Source organism: Copidosoma floridanum, unplaced genomic scaffold, assembly GCF_036245765.1.
Source record: "Copidosoma floridanum isolate Cflo_tuat_1 unplaced genomic scaffold, Cflo_Japanese_pri ptg000021l, whole genome shotgun sequence".
Classification (NCBI taxonomy): domain Eukaryota; kingdom Metazoa; phylum Arthropoda; class Insecta; order Hymenoptera; family Encyrtidae; genus Copidosoma; species Copidosoma floridanum.
The window spans coordinates 9,038,909-9,056,899 of record NW_028321898.1 but is presented as its reverse complement, the minus strand read 5'-3'; the positions used below and the strand labels follow the sequence as shown (position 1 = coordinate 9,056,899).

General features: G+C 34.3%; 2 protein-coding genes across 2 annotated transcripts in view; one reads left to right on the top strand and one right to left on the bottom strand.

Annotated features, from left to right (window-relative positions):
- Positions 1-5,186, bottom strand: part of LOC149374116 (phorbol ester/diacylglycerol-binding protein unc-13-like) — a 161,715-nt gene extending 156,529 nt beyond the window's left edge. The window contains exon 1 of the mRNA XM_089594469.1: positions 5,108-5,186. Coding sequence (XP_089450595.1) covers positions 5,108-5,173 — 66 coding nt within the window. The 5' untranslated portion in view covers positions 5,174-5,186. The remainder of the gene's footprint in view (positions 1-5,107) is intronic.
- A 3,319-nt stretch (positions 5,187-8,505) lies between these two features.
- LOC149374115 (uncharacterized) lies at positions 8,506-17,684 on the top strand. The gene is made up of 7 exons (XM_089594468.1): positions 8,506-8,596; positions 12,748-13,068; positions 13,189-13,559; positions 13,665-13,908; positions 14,469-14,654; positions 14,925-15,263; positions 17,536-17,684. The coding sequence occupies exons 1-7, from the start codon at positions 8,506-8,508 to the stop codon at positions 17,682-17,684; spliced, it is 1,701 nt and encodes a 566-aa protein (XP_089450594.1).
- The last annotated feature ends 307 nt before the right edge of the window (positions 17,685-17,991 follow it).

The following is a 17,991-nucleotide window of genomic DNA, read 5'->3' as shown; positions in this document are numbered from 1 at the left end:
TTACGAGTTGGTGCACAAAGTGGGCAGAAGAGTGATGCCCTACTTGTGCCTTTACATATATTTTGAGGATTACCTATTACTGCCTTAGTTCTCATTCTTATATACAATAGGGGGCTGTGCTCCTTGCGCGCTCTGCGCTCCAACCTCCGAAATTTGATCAAACATATTTTTTCTATATTTTCAACGAAAAATACAATAGTTATATCATTGTTGTGACACGTTATGTTGTAACCTTTATCAACTCACAAATTTAAATAACTTTTCACTGATTTTTCAAAATGTCATTTTCAAATCTACCCACATTTGATCAGTCTCAGCCAATCACACGACGAATGAACAGGCTTTATCATGTGACCCATCGTTTTTTTAAGATAGGATACAAATTGCACCACTGTCTTAACTTTTTTTTACTATAGCTATGTTATTGTAGTATCGAATAAAGAACTTATCCTTAATATCCAGTAAGCGTAAAATTGAAGCCATTCCTTATAGATTGAAGAAAATGGTATAGAAGCGTACAAATATATAACTTATCCAAGGAAAAGTAAGACCCTTAGCTATAGGCTAAGACATTAGAAAAATTAGAGCCATTTTAATAGAATTAGCTCAGAGAGAAACGCGTGTTTGCAGGCAGTATGCGCACGTGATAAAATGTTTGAAATGCTCAGTGGAAATAAAAAACCATGTCGCTACTTAATTTATTGGAATTCTTTGTCTTAAGATGGAAAAGAAGTGTTAGTTAATAATATTTATGTGGTGGCCTGTGTAAAAATGTTTCATTTTTATTTCTTACAGTCTGAAAATAAAAAGTTGAAACGTTTTGTAACTTCGTCAACTGTTTACTTAAATGTGATACCACCTACAATAGTAAACTAAGACTTTTTCGTTTAAATGACTTTAAGAAACTGAAAATTTTTTTTCTAGATTGAAAAAATGGTTCTTAATAGATTGAGTGGAATATGTTTGTAATACTTTTTAATAAGTTAAAAATTTTAATACGACTTCAAGTGGTATATAAGTAATATTAACTTATTTCCCATTGTGTACATTGGCATACATGTAAGAAGTGGCACTTTTATATAAGCACTCATAAAACCTTTTTCGCCTTTTCTGATAACAAATATACCAAAGCCTTAAAATGAAAATTCACTTATTTTCTATTTAAAAAAAAACTTCTTTAGAAATAAGTCCAAATGAGAAAAATATTCTTCTCGGATGCAGATCAAACACAAACTTTTGCTTACTAGACAGCAGCTACTCTACCACTTGAGATACTAAGAAGCCGTACATTTTATCATACTGCAGGTTTCAATAATTTCCTATTCTTAATTTTTAAGCTGCTTTACCTCAAGCTTGATTCTTAATATTTATTTCCTAATCAAGTTTGTTGAAATAGACAATAAGTAAATTTTGGCCATGAGTCATCAGTATATTTGCCATCAACAAGAGCATGGATGGTTTTACAAGTACTTTTATAAAAGTGCCACTATCTACGTATGCACCAATTGATACAATGATAGATGTATCAATATTAATTGTTTACCTCTAAGAGTCACATGAAAATTTTAAAAATAGCTTTTGTTACAAAAAAGCTGTTGACACTGGTACTATTTAGCGGCCTGAGCGTCCGTTAGGTAGTACTGGTTGAATTACACTTTTGTCGTGTATACTTTTTTTTAGACTGGGAGCAGTAAGCTTTTAAATATCACAAACAATGCCTTAAGACAGAAAAAAATATTTTCTTTGTCTTAACAAAGTTTGCTTCGATAAGTAAAGTGGTTGTGCACTGGCAACGTGAACATTTAAATGCTTTGGACAATTTTATTTAAGATATGCCTACTTGACACCACAAAATTTTAAAATAATCTTTTCTAGAAAAAGTTGCAGGGTCTTCCAAGGTTGCTTGCAGTATCTAATAGTAAAGTAGCATTTATCAGGAGTAATCCTAAATTTTATATTGATGTTTGGTGAAAAAAAATGAAACACCAATCTGAGGTAATCAATTCATTAAATATTAACTGTGTCTCGAGAAATTTTGCAATAAAGCATTAGCTTTCAGTAACAGTGATCACTAATTTTTAGGTAAATATAGTGTTGTTATTAATAAAGTACTAAGCTACATAGCTACCAGCAATTTTTCGTTTGTCTTCTGTGAACGTGTGGCTGATCAAGGTTCATAAAATTTTTTTTTTGTTTTAAGTATTTTAAACTCCTAAGCGTTATATACTAAGGTGTCTTAAAAATTATTTACAAATGATTTTTAAATATATGGCATACTTAGTTAATAAATACAAAAACAAATATACAGACAAACAAGTAGCTAAATTCATGCAAAAACTGCGTTTTTTCATTTAAGGCACGCCTGATGCAAGGGAATATATTACTGCCATTACCACACTGTCTAAAAAGTTGGTAGTGTTTGGTGTAGGGTTGGTAAAAAAATATACACGTTACCACAGGATGAAAAAAAAGAAGCCTTAGAATACAATGATTATCACCCTTAACTTTGCATTGAGGGTCAACCGTATATGGAAAAATGTTTTCCTCTAAAAGCTGACGTACGAAATGCACTCACTCATAAATGGCATGACGTACTAGAATAATAGAGGGAACGGTACCTCAAGTATGTATTTGTTTCTGTACTTCATATAGTCTGATTCAATTATCTATTTATTCGCATAACGTACGCGTGCAATCCAGGTTCGCTACCTCCGATTTGAGAGTACCGCCTACCGTTCCCTCTAATAACCAAGAACGTCATGCCATCTATGGGTAAGCACATATCGTACACAAGGTTTTAGAAGACATCACATTTTTTTTAGGTTCAGTACCTCAGATTCTAAGGGACAGTCTATTGTTTCTTCTAATAACTGAGTACGTCATACCATATATGGGTGAGCGCATCTTGTACGCAAGCTTTCAGAGGAAGACATTTTCGTGTATGTATTCTGAACAAGCTAGTATTATATCATTTTTTGCGATTTGTGGGGTTAATTTCATCTTACAGACACAAACTTAAGTTGATTAAAGGTTACATTTTTTCAAGATCTATGAGTTTTACATTAACTTTGTAATCTGAAATGTAAATAAAAAAAACGAGTAAGTTAAGTAGAAAAAAACGATAAATTTACAATTTTTCGGCATTTTGGCGATTTAGAGCACAAATTGAATATTATAACTAAATATGTTGAGTACAAAAGAGTTGTATTTCGACAAAATCTTCAACTATTGCATTTAATTTGTTATCTCAAGTGCAACACAAAAAAGTTGGATAGGGGAAAACGACTTTTTATTAATTTTACAAGCTTTTTTCGGCTCATAGAATGTGTGCATTACATCCTAGGTGAAAATGTTGTACACAAAAAACTTGTATTCTAACAAGATCTACAACTTTTAAGTTTTATATTATAATTTAAAGTACAAAACAGGTAAGTTGGAAAAAAAACTACGTTTTTGCAAATTTTGAGCACCTTTTGGCTCACAGAACGTTTGGGTTACATCCTGGACGAAAATTTTAAGTACGAAAAAGTTGTATTTTAAGCATAACTACAACTTTGTGGTGCACAAAAAATCTCGAAAATATCACGTTCTAAAGTTATACCAAAAAAATTTTTTTTTTGACTGAAAGTACCATCCTAAAACGACTCCTATTTTTTTCTAAAAGAGGAAGCCTTATGGATTCTTAACCATCAAGTGAAACATGAAAGACAAAGCTATTTGTCAAATTTCAGCCCAATCTAACAGAAAGTGCATGAGTTGATCAAAAAACTTTATAACGCCCATACATACATACATACACCTCTGACGCTGAGGTCTGCAATCGCAGTTTTTTTTGTACAAAATATTTCTTTACGCAAAAACAATTAGTTTTAAGGGTACTAACGCTTTTTGCTTTGGGAAAAATATAAGGCACTCCTGAGTATCAGTCGTGCCTTAAAATCTACGTAGCGTCCAATATTCAGATAAGAAAATATGTACAACTTCTTTTACAACAACATATGTTTATTAATAATATCACAGTTGTCAATCTGCAAGCTAATAAATTTATTTTCTAATAGTATGATATTTTAGGGGGTTATTAAGGTTTTTGTCTTATTTAAAAGTGGGTATTAGTAAGCTATTTTCTTAAAATATTGTGGACCTGGTCGCATTGTGTTACCAATTTTTTTCTTTATGATAAAAGAATGTAAAGTAGAAAAAATATATATACAAACGTTAAAATCAAATATAGCTACAATATTGTTATTATGTCGTATATCATACTATTGTATACCATATCAGTACTGTATTGAAACTCCACAAACAATAACTCCCTATCAGAGTAGCTAAGCCTCTTTAACTTTTAATACGTTATGTTTTGAATCATATTTCATATCATACTGGTTTTTTTAACAGTCAAGTTGGAAGTATTTAAAGCTATTGTTAAGAATAATTACATCGTGAGTTTCTTACAAAAGCCTATGCATAAGCATCTCGTTCTACAATTCAATACTTTAACACTTTTGTTAATCCAAAATTGCAATAATTTGTTTGTATTATACAAATGAAGTTGCTACCCTACCTGTCGTATACATTTGCAAAGTGGCATGCAAAATTTTTAAATATTATTAAAATATTTCTATGCATCATTCATGACTATGCCCCTAAAAGAGAATAATGAAGCGTACATGGCATTGTTTTTGTGCTACAGTCTTTGATCTTCTCATTTTCTCTTGTTTTTAATTTAAAAAAAAATATTTACGTAATAAATAATTATCATGTATGTATTTTAATACGGAACTAGCCAAATTATAAAGACGTAACGGTGATAACTGAATAAAACAGTGGTTATTGCAAATTTTCGAATATCTTGGAATTGTAATTTCAAAGAAAACTTATAGTCGAATACAATTTAATATCTGGAAATACATTTTACATTTTAAACTTTATATATATACGTTATAACAATTAGCTTGTACTACATACTATTTTTTACATGAAATAATAACTCTATAAAAAGCTGTATGTTACACTTTTTCTTGCAAACATTTGGAAAAAATTCTTTTTTTGTTTTACGTGATACTATGACAACAAGTCAAATTCTTATAATACACGTAACAATACTCACTTGATTTGAGTAAGATATTCCAGAAAGTAAGATGTAATGATAACCTAAGACTTGATCCCACAGCATCCCCTTACTCCAAACTTCCACAAGTAACCCCACGCTGATGTCATTGGTCTCACTAAAATGTAAATAGTAAGTTATAATGTAACTCTTCATTATATCTTGAAAACAGCTATATTTAAAAAAGAAAAATTCTTAAAAACAATCTTTAGTTATGTCAGTAAATTACTCTGGCATATAATAAGATAAGTAGATTACCAAACATTCATTATGTATGAACATTAGGAAAGTATAGGATGCATTAATGTTTTTTTTTTGTTACGTACGTGTTTTATTTAAAGATACAAAAAATTAGTATTAAGTATGAAGTAATGTTACAAAAATATAAAATCAGAAAGAGGGTTGGTTACTCTCAAGATAGAAGGTCAACGGCAATATGTAAGTAGCAAACATAAAACACTTTGTAATTATGTTAAATAGATCTAAATTTTAACATTAGACTTTTAGGCGAAATAGTAAGGTTTCCTATTATTGTTAAGTAGTCTTTTAATAGAGAATAAGTCACGTTAAAGTACAAAGCATCATGATATACATAACCTTTACGTTAACTCAATGTACTAATGTTAAAACTTAGCTCTGTTATCTACATTGGCCATCTGATACAATGTTTATTATTACCTACTAAATTTTTTGAACAATTTTTTTATGAACCTCCTTAGAAAAAGTTTTGTTTAAATTTTTAATTGAAAATTTTTAATGAAACAATTACTTTTACAATGATCAAAAGAAAAAGTAAAAGTAGTGCAGAAAATTCTGAGTTAAAAAAAAAATTCTTACCATTTAATAAGTTCAATAGGAGATAAATCTGGGTAAGAAATTTTAAACATTGGTTATTTGTCATATTTTTTTGGTATCTTATAATAATTTTATTTCAGTCGTTTGTAAAAATAAGTAAACGTTTGTTTTTCATCAATGATGATTTATGTCCCTGCAACTTACGCAACATAAGACTCTTAACGCTCAAAAAATTAGGAATTCATAAATTGATACATAGAAAATTTTAGTATTTTTGTAAAGTTTGCAGAATTATTTTTATTAATTCATAAAAACCCTGAAAAAAAGTGTTAGAAAAAAACAGATGGGTTAAAACGACACATGAAACGTCACAACATTTTTATTAACAAAATAAATAGTTGTTTTAAAAGCTTAATTGTCCTTATATATTTAACTTGACCTTTTCCTAAATTCTGTATTTTAGTAAATAAGGTCGTCAGTAAATCAAGAATTTCATCTTTGGAAGAAGTATACATGGATTAGATAAGAGAGATCCAAACGTAATAGTTAAATAACGTTACATCAATTACATAATTTGAATGACCTATAGTAAGTGAGCAGGAGAGAACAAACAGAGGAGAACCTTCAATCAGTGACTCGAAAAACCATAGAAACGAGGAGGTCCAACTTGTGTACAAAATTACACATATTTTTTTACAAGGTGTGACTTGGGTACTAAATTACATTTATTTTTTTTTAATCCAGAGGGTAAAATACTCTATAAACAAATGTATTTTTAGGAGGAGGTGGAAAAGGAGATGTAGAAAAGCGAGGGAGAGATGCGGTCAGCGCGCCAGCGCGTTGGGCGTATCTTTCTCTCTCACACACACACTCGCATACAACAACACTTGGTACCTGTGGTAAGTTCAGTGCTTTTTTCTCATTGTACACGAACTCAAGTACATACTCGTTGGCTTCGTTGCGTAGCTTATTGCTACACTTTTCTCGTGCGATTTGTCGCCATCTTTTTGTGCACAGGCCCTAATACCTACTCGCTGGCCATCTTGTTCTTCCTGCTTTGCGCAGACAGACTTATTTTTTTTGTTTCGTGCACTGGCTCGAGTACTATTACTCGTTTGCTACCTTAGTAAATAGCTTTTAGCTTCATATAAAAGCTCAGCTTATTTTTAGCTGTACTAGCTCGAGTACTATTACTCGTTTGCTACTATGGTCAATAGCTTTTAGCTACATAGAAAACAATTGGCTTATATTTAGCCTTGGCCTTCGTAGCCATATAAACATAGTGCTCTCTTGCACTCATAAGCACGTGGCTCGCACATAGTCGGCCATTGGTGCCCTCACTCTTTAAATTTCCTTTGTGTGCCGTACTTATAAACCTTCTTGCTCCACAGAACAACAAGGGTTTTATCGGCAGCGGGCTAACACTTACGGTGTGCTCGCCTGTCACTGCAGGGCATCATAGAACTTGAAAGTGCTTCTCATCATAGCTGCAGGCTGCCATTGCCTGCCGGTTCAACGTAAACCGTCGTTGTTATTGAGCCACTTCAATGTCTGGATACCCATTGCGTTTGCCTGAATACCTATGCACGTAATCGTCGTCTTTAAGGTCCTGCATACATTCTATTCTTCGCACTCAATTAAGCAGGTAGCTGATCGCCTGCATCGTCTACAGCTGCTCCTTCAACAGATTTTAAATTGCGATTTCTAGTTAATTTGAATAACTATTAATTACACGATTCAATTTAGCGATAAAAATTAAAAAATTTCAGTTTATTTAAGCACTCGTGCAAGTATTGATTTGCGTTAGTTATATAACTACTCAATTTTGAGATTTTCTACTTTTTTATTATAATATTTATTTAAACGATTTATACTGTTAAAAGCTAGCTTGATTGTCACTGCCAGATGAGATTAACCCCTTGCAATGGAGTCATATTATTCAACTCAGCTTAGCCTTTTTACCAAGATTAAAAACGCTATTATTAATTTTAGAAAACTTGGTACCATCAAAATGACAAGGGGTCAAGCTGTGTTGCGACTGCAGCAAGTTAAAGATGCGTTCGAGCAGTTTAAGTTGATTAATGCTGCTATTTTGCAGTTACAATCTGTTAATAGGGATCATAATTATTTGAAAAATAAGTTATATGAGACTGCTGAAGATCAATATTATTCGATAGTTAGGGATTTTGAGGACCACCTACATTTACTTTCCGTCAACAATCCTGGTACAGCTCCACCCATTTAAAAACCCCGCTCTAAATCAAAATAACTTCCAAAGTTATTCTTCTTTGCCATCAATTGATCTTCCGATCTTTGATGGTAAACTAGAGTGTTGGGAAAACTTCCGGAACGTATTCAGAGCCCTGGTGCATAGGAAGCAGGATTTCCCTGGAGTAATAAAAAACCATCATCAACGTACTCACTTAAGTGGTGATGCATCAGATCTTATAAAGAATATTCCTCTCACAGAGAAAAATTATACACAAGCCTGGAAGACCCTCCTTGCCTTTTACGACAATAAGCGTCATTTAGTATCCTCCTGCACTAACTCCATTAGTAGTGACCTACCAATGTAAAACTCTTCTTGCATTGGAATAAAACGCATGTCCAAAGAAATGCTGGGTACCTTTGACTCCTTGGTGGCCATGGGTAGACAGATGGGCGATAATGATATGTTCAATGCTCTTGTAATCAGTAAATTCGATTTCCATAGTCAACAGGTTGCCTAAGGCTACATTGTAATAGGTTTTAACACAAATAAAAGCCAGCTTAGCTTGGTAGGAGTCAGTTAAGTCGATGTTGACCCTTTTTTGAACTACCTTAATGGAAAGCTTATAAACAAGTCTAAGACAATAAGCAGTTACTCTAAGAAGCCTTTCCTATTTGGAATATCGACCATACAAAACAGTGACTAAGTTCAGCATGCACTACTTCATGGTCTGTCTGCACAACGCAGGAAGAACAAGATGGCCAGCAAGTATGTATCAAATACCACTGAAGTTAGGGGCAGCTGGAGGATTAAAATGTCACTCAGTGCCAGAAGACGACAGACTATCGGCAAAATCAGATGAATGACACCAAGCTGTCCACATTCTTTTTAATTCGTGGTCAGCACCTACAAAGTTCGTGTCCTGATCACTATGGACATCAGTACACTGCCCTCGACGAGACACAAGGCCCTCGAGACGATGATTGTTCCAGGAATTAATCAAAAACATGAACTACAAAAGAACTGCAATAAAGTTACAAAATAAAAACTCAGAGCAAAACATTTTAAACTTAATACATATTCTAAACCCAAGAAAAATTTTAAAATTAAACTTCTTGAAAATAAGTAATAGTCAGCAAATATCTTGATGTTAAATATATATAAAAAAAAAAAACACCATACATTGATAGTGATTATTGTTTGAGACATCCATCAACAGTCCGTGAGTAACAGTAGCGAAGAACATTATTAAAACCAGAATGAACTCCAATAAATTACCATCCAGTTGACAGACACCACCAAATCAGCAAAAGAAGAACGATGAACTCTAACATCACACGGAACACGGCGAACCCATTAGAAGGAGCGCAAAATACAATACAAACGTAAAATAAACTTAATCTTCTCATCAACAACAAGTTGAGCCAATTACATGTATCAAAAACATTTACTAGATACAAAGAACAATTAAAAATACAAAATTTAAAAATATGGCCAAGTTTTGGTAAAACCATCAATTTACGACAGAACATCAAAAAATAAAATAAAAATAGCCAATAATAGAACCTTACTACTCAGTAGTTTTTAACATGCAACAAACTATTAAAAACATCAACTTTATTTTTAAGTTTCAATATTCAAAATAAGAAGTATTTTAAGTATTCTAATCGCGTAAAAGCATAGTATTAAATATTTATACTATATACGTTTTTTTAAGAGATAGCTTAATATAATTTTATACCTATGCAGACAAGAATCTTCAAAAAATCTACCATCGCAAAATTAGTCTTACAAAAAAAGGAAGTACCTCATATAACAAATATAGATGAATAGTAATTTGAAGTATTCAGTTTTTAACTATTACGTCCGAACTTTTATAAGTGACGAGCGGAACTCGTAGTTTCATTCTACAAAAAATAAATTTAATTTTTGTTCGTCAGAAACCAGCCATCGGCCCGAAGGCCTTATTTTCTTCTACTAACAGTAAATCGTTGACTCGTCGTTGTGGTGTTAGATTTCACCAAGCGATATGTATGAAGCAGTGTACGCCAAGCTGGCGTTGACATACTGTTTGAGTTTATGTCTTATGTAACACAGTAGTAGCGTATCTTAGTCCTCTTTTAATCTCACGTCCTTGTAAAGGTCTTTGTCATACGTTGTCTATTTAATTTAATCTCGATATTCAATTTATTAATCGAGTAAGATTTATGTTTCTATCAATTAGAATTTTGAAACTTGGAATGTTTCATATGATTTTATAATCCAGATGCTTTTCAATTAGGAAAGTTAACTTAATCAGCAATCAAGTTATGTCCTGTCTGATGATTTAATAAATTTAGAAAAGCCGGAAATAATTGATTTGACAAGTAGTATTAATTTTAAAGTTTCAGATTCACATTAACAATGGTTACGCAGTTTAAAGTTTGTCTTAACTTAACTTACTTCTATGATCGTTGGTTAGACGCTGCTTGCGAGCACGCAATCGCAAGATCTTACAAGGTTGACGACAATGATAATCCTAATCCTATATGAGATTACTCGTGGCGATGACAATAATAAGGCTTCTGCTTTTAACGTTGGAACCTAAGTCAACGGTCCTTTCTTCCTTGTCCCTTCTTGATTCACTTTTTACGCGAGTCTACAGTGGTCTGGTTTGCTCGAGATTTTTTTATACAGCTTAGTCACTGAACTAAGAATTACATTTGCTTGAAATGCGCGCTTCTAACACGTAGCTTAACCACCAAACTAAGTCTTACATCCACATGACAGACGCAACAGAACTCACTTTCAAACCTCTATAGTTACCTTGAAGTAATTAATGAAAGAGAATAGGCAATAATTATTATGTGCAAGGAGTTTTTACACTTTTGCAGTTAAGGAGGACGCGTTAAGTTAGAAATCCGAACGATATTTCTTGTGTACATACGCAGAAAAGAATATTGAAATTGTTGACTATTCACGTTCTTGGATGTACCACTGCAAATTGATGTCGTAATCTGAGCAATTTATAAGATTGTTATAGGTTGCACACGTAGTTCGAGTTCTGCGACAGTTGCTTGTTTCAAAAGAACTAAGTTATATGTCACGTGATTGTAAAAGCAGGTGTACCGCTCGATGTTTGGAGATCGCTGAGATATTGCTTTGTATAATTTACATCGAAACTCTGTGTTTCAAAGTAATAAATATTAAGTATATTTACTAATTATGTATTAAGTATATGACATGGGATATCACATTACAACTACTTTAAATATTTATATTAATGATGAAAACTTAAGCTATATATACCATGGATTAAATTCAAAGCCATTCATACGTAAGAACTATGTATTTCTATAAATGATTCTCCCTGCATGCCTTTGTTAATAACCTACAAATCTTTATGTTAGCAGTATGGATATGTGGGTATGTGATCAGGCAATAAAATGTACAACACTGTCGATTTTATTATGAAACACGGACACGTTTATTCTCATTATCTTCAGTTTATGCTATCTTTAATCTTTACAATCAAGGATACAACCGTAAGCTGAACTGAAATAAAGCAAGATCAAATCAAAAGGAAAATACAAAAAGCAGGGAGTGCGTTTTGACAGACTGACTGACCGCGTGAGAGTTAGTAAACTAGAGGTATTAGACGCTGAAGTGCAGCATCACGGCGTCTCGTCTTCTTGCTATTGCACATGCGTTAAAATTCAGTTACGAACGCCAAATATACATCTAATCGAGACGATGAAATGCTGCAATGAATATCTCAGTCAAGTAGTCCTCAGCCACTTCCAGATCTACCGCTTTGGTGACCGTACATATAAACACGACCACGTATCCCTTGAGAGTACCCTTTCTTCGACTTTTAGACAACAAAATTGGAAAAGGTCCAGCATAATCAACTCCAGTCTTCTGAAAAGGTGGACTAGGAGTTACTCGACAATTTGGAAGATCGCTTATCAATTGAGTCTGAGTCCAGCCCTTGTACCTTTTACAGGTGAAACAGTGACTAAGTTCGCCACGCACTACTTCACGACCTCGCAAAATCCAATATTTTTGCCTAAGAGACACAAGAATTATCTCAACACCTCTATGTAATTTCTTGCGATGATAATAGTCAATTACCAATTGAGTGATATAGTCGTAGCCATAGACGATCTAACAGCTGCGCATGAAGTTTGGTATTAAGCAGCTTTGACTATGTTCAAGCAGCTGGAACAACGTTTTTAAAAGAACCCTGAATTTTATGGTGCTTATAACAAATTCATGTCAAAATACCTAGCCTTAAGACACATCTTTCAAAGCTTTGAGTCTGATTGTGCCGTCTATTTTCTACCACATCATGGTTTTTATAAAATGAACGAAGAAACTTAAAAGTTAAGAGTAGTCGTTAATGGCTCATTTAAAAATCACGAAGGCCTTCCATTGAACTCTGTTTTGTACTCAGGCCCAAATTAAATAAATAATTTGTATGAAATTATTTGAAAATGGCAATTTTATGAGTTTGCGTTCACCACTGATGTGGAGCAAATGTTCAGGCAAATACTTGTTCATACTGATGATCAGTTTTTTCAGGCTATCCTTTTATTTATGGTATTTTGGCGTTCAAAGCAGTCTGATCCTCCAAAAATCTTTTAACTCCACACAGTTACTTACGGCCAAGCAAGCTCGCCATTTCAAGCTACTCATGTTCTTCGCCAGCTGGCTGCTGATTATGCTGAATCTCATGCTAGAGCCGCCAAGGTTATTTTGGAGAATTTTTACGTTGACGATTGCCTTTTAGGCGCTTACTCGTTCATTGAAGCACAACAAAAAAGTGCAGAACTTTTAGAATTAGCTCATTTTGGTGGTTTCCCTCTCAGAAAGTGGTCAGCTAATGTTTCTGAAGTGCTCCCTGGCATACCTGACGAATTCAAGGTCGACAAACCAAAGAAACTCAAGGAGTTAGAGACTACAATTTCTGTTATTGGCTTGTCTTGGAATCCCTAAAGTGATGACTTTCACTTCCAATGAATTGTTAGCTCTAGCCCTCAAGCTTGGACGAGACGATATTTTTTAGCACAAGTAGCTAAGTTTTTTGATCCGTTAGGATGGTTTTTGCCTGTTATTATTTTTGGCAAAATTCTATTGCAGTCCTTAAAGCTATTAAAAATATTGTGGGATAATTCTCTGCCACCAACAGTTATTGCTAAATGGGTCACGTGGTTGGATGAAGTGCCCCAATTAAACAAAATTACTATACCTCGCCGGAATTTCTTCTCATCAGGCTTTGAAAGGCTAGAAATGCATGGCTTTGCTGACGCATCTAAGTCGGCTTACGCTGCTGTAATTTATATTTGTATAGTTAAAGATGAAAAGATCTACGTCACTCTTCAGTTGGCTAAAACCAAGGTCAGCCCTATTAAGACCTTGAGTATATCACGCCTGGAACTCTGTGCTGCTCAGCTGCTTGCTAGAATTGTCAGTCATTTTTTTCATTGTTACCCTGTCAAAGATGAACCCGTCCACCTATGGGCTGACTCATTAAACACATTTCATTGGCTTAATGCGCCGCCATCCAGATAGCCTTGTTTCGTTGCCAACAGGTGCTCAAACATATTCGAGCTGATGCCTAAGGCTGAGTGGCACCATATAAGATCTAGTCAGAACCCAGCTGACATAGCTTCTCGAGGAATACATCCAGGTCAAATGAGAGAACAGTGTTTGTGGTTTTCTGGACCAGATATTCTCCACGAGCTCCAGCCCGAGTATCCCAAACTTAAGATTGAAATTTTAGAGGATCTGCTCTATAATGTTAACAAACTAAAGGGTTAGTGTCCTTTGTCACTGAATTGTATGGTCGATATTCCAAATAGGAAAGGCTTCTTAGGGTAACTGCTTATTGTCTTAGATTTGTTTATAAGCTTTTCATTAAGGTAGTTCAAAAAAGGGTTAACATGGACCTAACTGACTCCTACCAGCCTAAGCTGGCTTTTATTTTTGTAAATATCTATTACAATGTAGCCTTAGGCAACCTGTCGACTGAAAAAATCGATAATGCTGCCTCTTTAATAGTTGATACACATCAGCAGAGATGGTTTCAGCCAATTTAGCTGTTCTTCGTAGAAACCAAGGGCTAAGACCTGATGAATTAAAACAGCTTCCATCAAGTAGTCGTTTGCATAAACTAACGCCTGTTATCATCGATGATCTTCTTCGAGTCAGTGGAAGGCTTAGTAACTCTCTTTTAGATACAAATGCTAAGCATCCCTTAATCCTCTATGGCTACGACTGTATCACTCAATTGTTGCTTTTACCATCGCAAGGCATTACATAGAGGTGTTGAGATGATTCTTGTGTCTCTTAGGCAAAAATATTAGATTTTGTGAGGTCGTGAAGTAGTACGTGCTGAACTTAGTCACTGTTTCACCTGTAAAAGGTACAAGGGCCGGACGCAGACTCAATTGATGAACGATCTTCCAAATTGTCAAGTTACTCCTAGTCCACCCTTTCAGAAGACTGGAGTTGATTATGCCGGACCTTTTCCAATTTTGTTGTCTAAACGTCAAGGAAAGGGTACTCTCAAGGGATACGTGGTCATGTTTATATGTACGGCCACCAAAGCGGTACATCTGGATGGGGACTACTGAGGCATTTATTGCAGCATTTCATCACCTTGTGTTTCGTCGAGGGCAGTTTTTTTTTTTATATATATTTAACATCACGATATTTGCTGACTATTACTTATTTTCAAGAAATTTAATTTTAAAATTTTTCTTGGGTTTAAAATATGTATTAAGTTTAAAATGTTTTGCTCTGAGTTTTTATTTTGTAACTTTATTGCAGTTCTTTTGTGGTTCATGTTTTTGATTAATTCCTGGAACAATCATCGTCTCGAGGGCCTTGTGTCTCGTCGAGGGCAGTGTACTGATGTCCATAGTGATCAGGACACGAACTTTGTAGGTGCTGACCACGAATTAAAAAGAATGTGGACAGCTCGGTGTCCTTCATCTGATTTTGCCGATAGTCTGTCGTTTTCTGGCACTGAGTGGCATTTTAATCCTCCAGCTGCCCCTCACTTTAGTGGTATTTGGAAATCTACCGTAAAATCATTGAAGTTCCATTCGAAGCGAGTCGTTGGTGATCAGATTTTAACGTTTGTCGAGTTCTCGACCCTGTTGTGTCGTATAGAATCGTGCCTTTATTCGCGGCTACTCTGACCAATGATCCTGAGGACCTTTATGCTTTCACTCCTGCCCACTTATTAATACTTAGACCATCCTATATTTTGCCCCGACCAGATTTGACCTCCGGAAAAATATCTCCATTACACAGGAGGAAGCTTGTTACACAGACTGTCCATGATTTTTGGAGGCGCTAGTCCTCAGAGTACCTCAGCACTCTTCAGGCACGATCTAAGTGGCTTACGCCCTAAAGATCCATGCTGATAGTAGATTTACTTCTTATTAAGAATGAGGTGACTCCACCTGACAAGTGGCCTCTGGGTCGTATAATTGAAATTTTGAAGGACACTTATTTGAGCTATGTTTCCCAAAACAATTAAGAGAAATCTTTTTAGTATCAATAAAGCTCTTTTTTTCTTTCCAAATTTTTGATTTAAAATTGTCACATTGATACAGTCGATAAGCCTGATTACAAAACAAGCATTTTGGTGAATTACTATCAGGAGTGAGTTGAGCTACAGTCTGATGCACAGCAGCAGATTTATTAGTTTTAATTTTCTGATCAAGATTATTCGAATTTTTCCTAATGGAAGCCTCTAAAGTTATGATTTGAGCAGTTATAAACTCCCTTAACTGCATAACGGTAGGCGCATTGCCACTGCTCCCTAAATGCTTTTTCCAATCTTTATATGTGTAGAAATCGATTAATCTTTTAACTATTTTCTATTTAATAGTTTTCTTATTTTTATTTCGTGTTCTTCTAAAATCTTGGCGTATATTATAATATAATCTAAAAATATAAATAGTTCCGTGCCTTGTAATCCCAATAATACAAAATCCATAAGTCTTTGAAATGTTGCCGGTGCGTTGCATAATCCAAATGGCATACCTGTATACTCATTAAGTCCGTATGTATAACTAAAAGCTGTTTTGTGGCAATCTTCTGGAGATACTTCAATTTGGTGAAATCCGTTAGCTAGTACTGTTAAAGAATACTGAAAAAAATTTTGACCCACCAATTTGCTCTAATATCTCTGTAAAATTAGGCAATGGGTAAGCATTAGGGATAATTTTAGCGTTTAATGTCCTGTAATCTATTACAAGGCGATGTCTTTTTTCTCCGTTGGGTCCTAGCTTTTTGGGAAAAATCCACAGAGGGCTATTAAATAGGCTAGAAGAGTAGCTAATGGTTCCTTCTTGTAATAATTTATCAATCTGATCTCTAACTTCCTTGTGTAGAGCAGGAGAGTATCTATATTGTTTAGTAAAGACAGGTTTATCGTCAGTTGTTGGTATATTATGTTGTACATACGATGTACGTGGAGCAGCATCACCTTTGATATAAACAAGATGTGAGTACTCTTTTATTACTTGGAAAAGTTGTTAATAACTTGTTTTATCATGATGATACTGGCAAAGTTTTTCTATATATTTAATTCTTTCCTCTGTTGTTATGTTGGGAACAATCTAAATCAAGAAAATTTTCTGAATCATCTAAGTCAAAAGGCACAAGATCTTGAGGAGGAATCTCAATTTTTACTGGCTCTTCTCTGGTGTTACAGCCATCGTAAGACAGTGACCTTTATCGTATGTTACTGCTGCTTTGCCTATGAATATACCAGGAGTAGTTTCTATCAAACATAAGTATACTTGTCTATGGCTGTTGATTTGCGTTACAGGAATTTCTATTGGAACTCTCATTCCAGCTGGTATTTTGTATACACGATTTTGACCAAAGGTTATTTCTGTAGGCTTAAAATGTTAAGAAGTTGACAGAGATTCCGAATTTTCTTTATGTATGCCAATATTATCTATAATTTCGTGAAAAAGGTCTTGTTTACTTATATATTCTGTCATCGTATCGATCAATTCAAGACCACGTTCTCCGTAGCTTGTTGTTGCAATTCTTCCTATAAATGGAATGGGACTTATAGGTCTTCTTTTTAGTATCAAGACTCTCATGTCATAACAAAGTCTGGCTCTCTTTTCAGCTAGAAATAAATTTCCTAATATTCCTGTTTCACTGAATGGTGTTTCTTGTAATAAAACGTGAAAAACGTGATTTTTATCAAATACATTTAATGTCACTGTTTCTGATGTTATAATATTCTGAGAAGTCAATCCAATGAGGAAAATTTTTGTATCTGTATTAATAATAATATTTGATAATAATGAAGATATTTTTATGGCATTGACGTCAGTTCCTATATCTATGATAAAGGTATTTTCGCTTTTATTTAGTTGTGAAATTTTTAGTCTTATTGTCGGTGCAGTGCTGATGGTTGTTGCGACGGACACTCAGGTGATTGCACTCATTGATTTGTCAGTGGACGCTGATTCAGGTCTTTGCTCGCCGTTGCGTCGGGGCGACGAGCACCGTTCTCGTTTAAGGAATGGTACGGTTTACGAGAATTTGGCCTGAAAACTTGTTGATTACTGAAGGAATTCAACCTTGATCGATAGCTGGTGTCGTTTCGTGATTCTCGTGGATATGTCTGAGTATTTTTACAAGTGCAGGGATAATTTTCTATTGGAAAAGTGGAAGAACTGCTAAATACACACTGTAGTAAACTTTTGTGAAACGGGCAATTTAAATAGGCTAATAATTGATTTTAATGTTGTATTGGATGCGTGGGGCCAAAATTATAATGATTTTTCCACCAGTCGTTCAAAGGCTGATTAGCCTGCGTTCCATTCGATTTTTGTAACAATTCTACAGATTGATCAGT

What these genes read in the sequence shown, in the direction of transcription:
- LOC149374115 (XM_089594468.1), top strand. Translation starts at nt 8,506, where the DNA reads ATGTCCAAAGAAATGCTGGGTACCTTTGACTCCTTGGTGGCCATGGGT. An exon ending in GTTCAATGCTCTTGTAATCA is followed by an intron (nt 8,597 to 12,747) that starts GTAAATTCGATT and finishes AACTCCACACAG; the next exon opens with TTACTTACGGCCAAGCAAGC. An exon ending in CTCAGCTGCTTGCTAGAATT is followed by an intron (nt 13,560 to 13,664) that starts GTCAGTCATTTT and finishes CCATCCAGATAG; the next exon opens with CCTTGTTTCGTTGCCAACAG.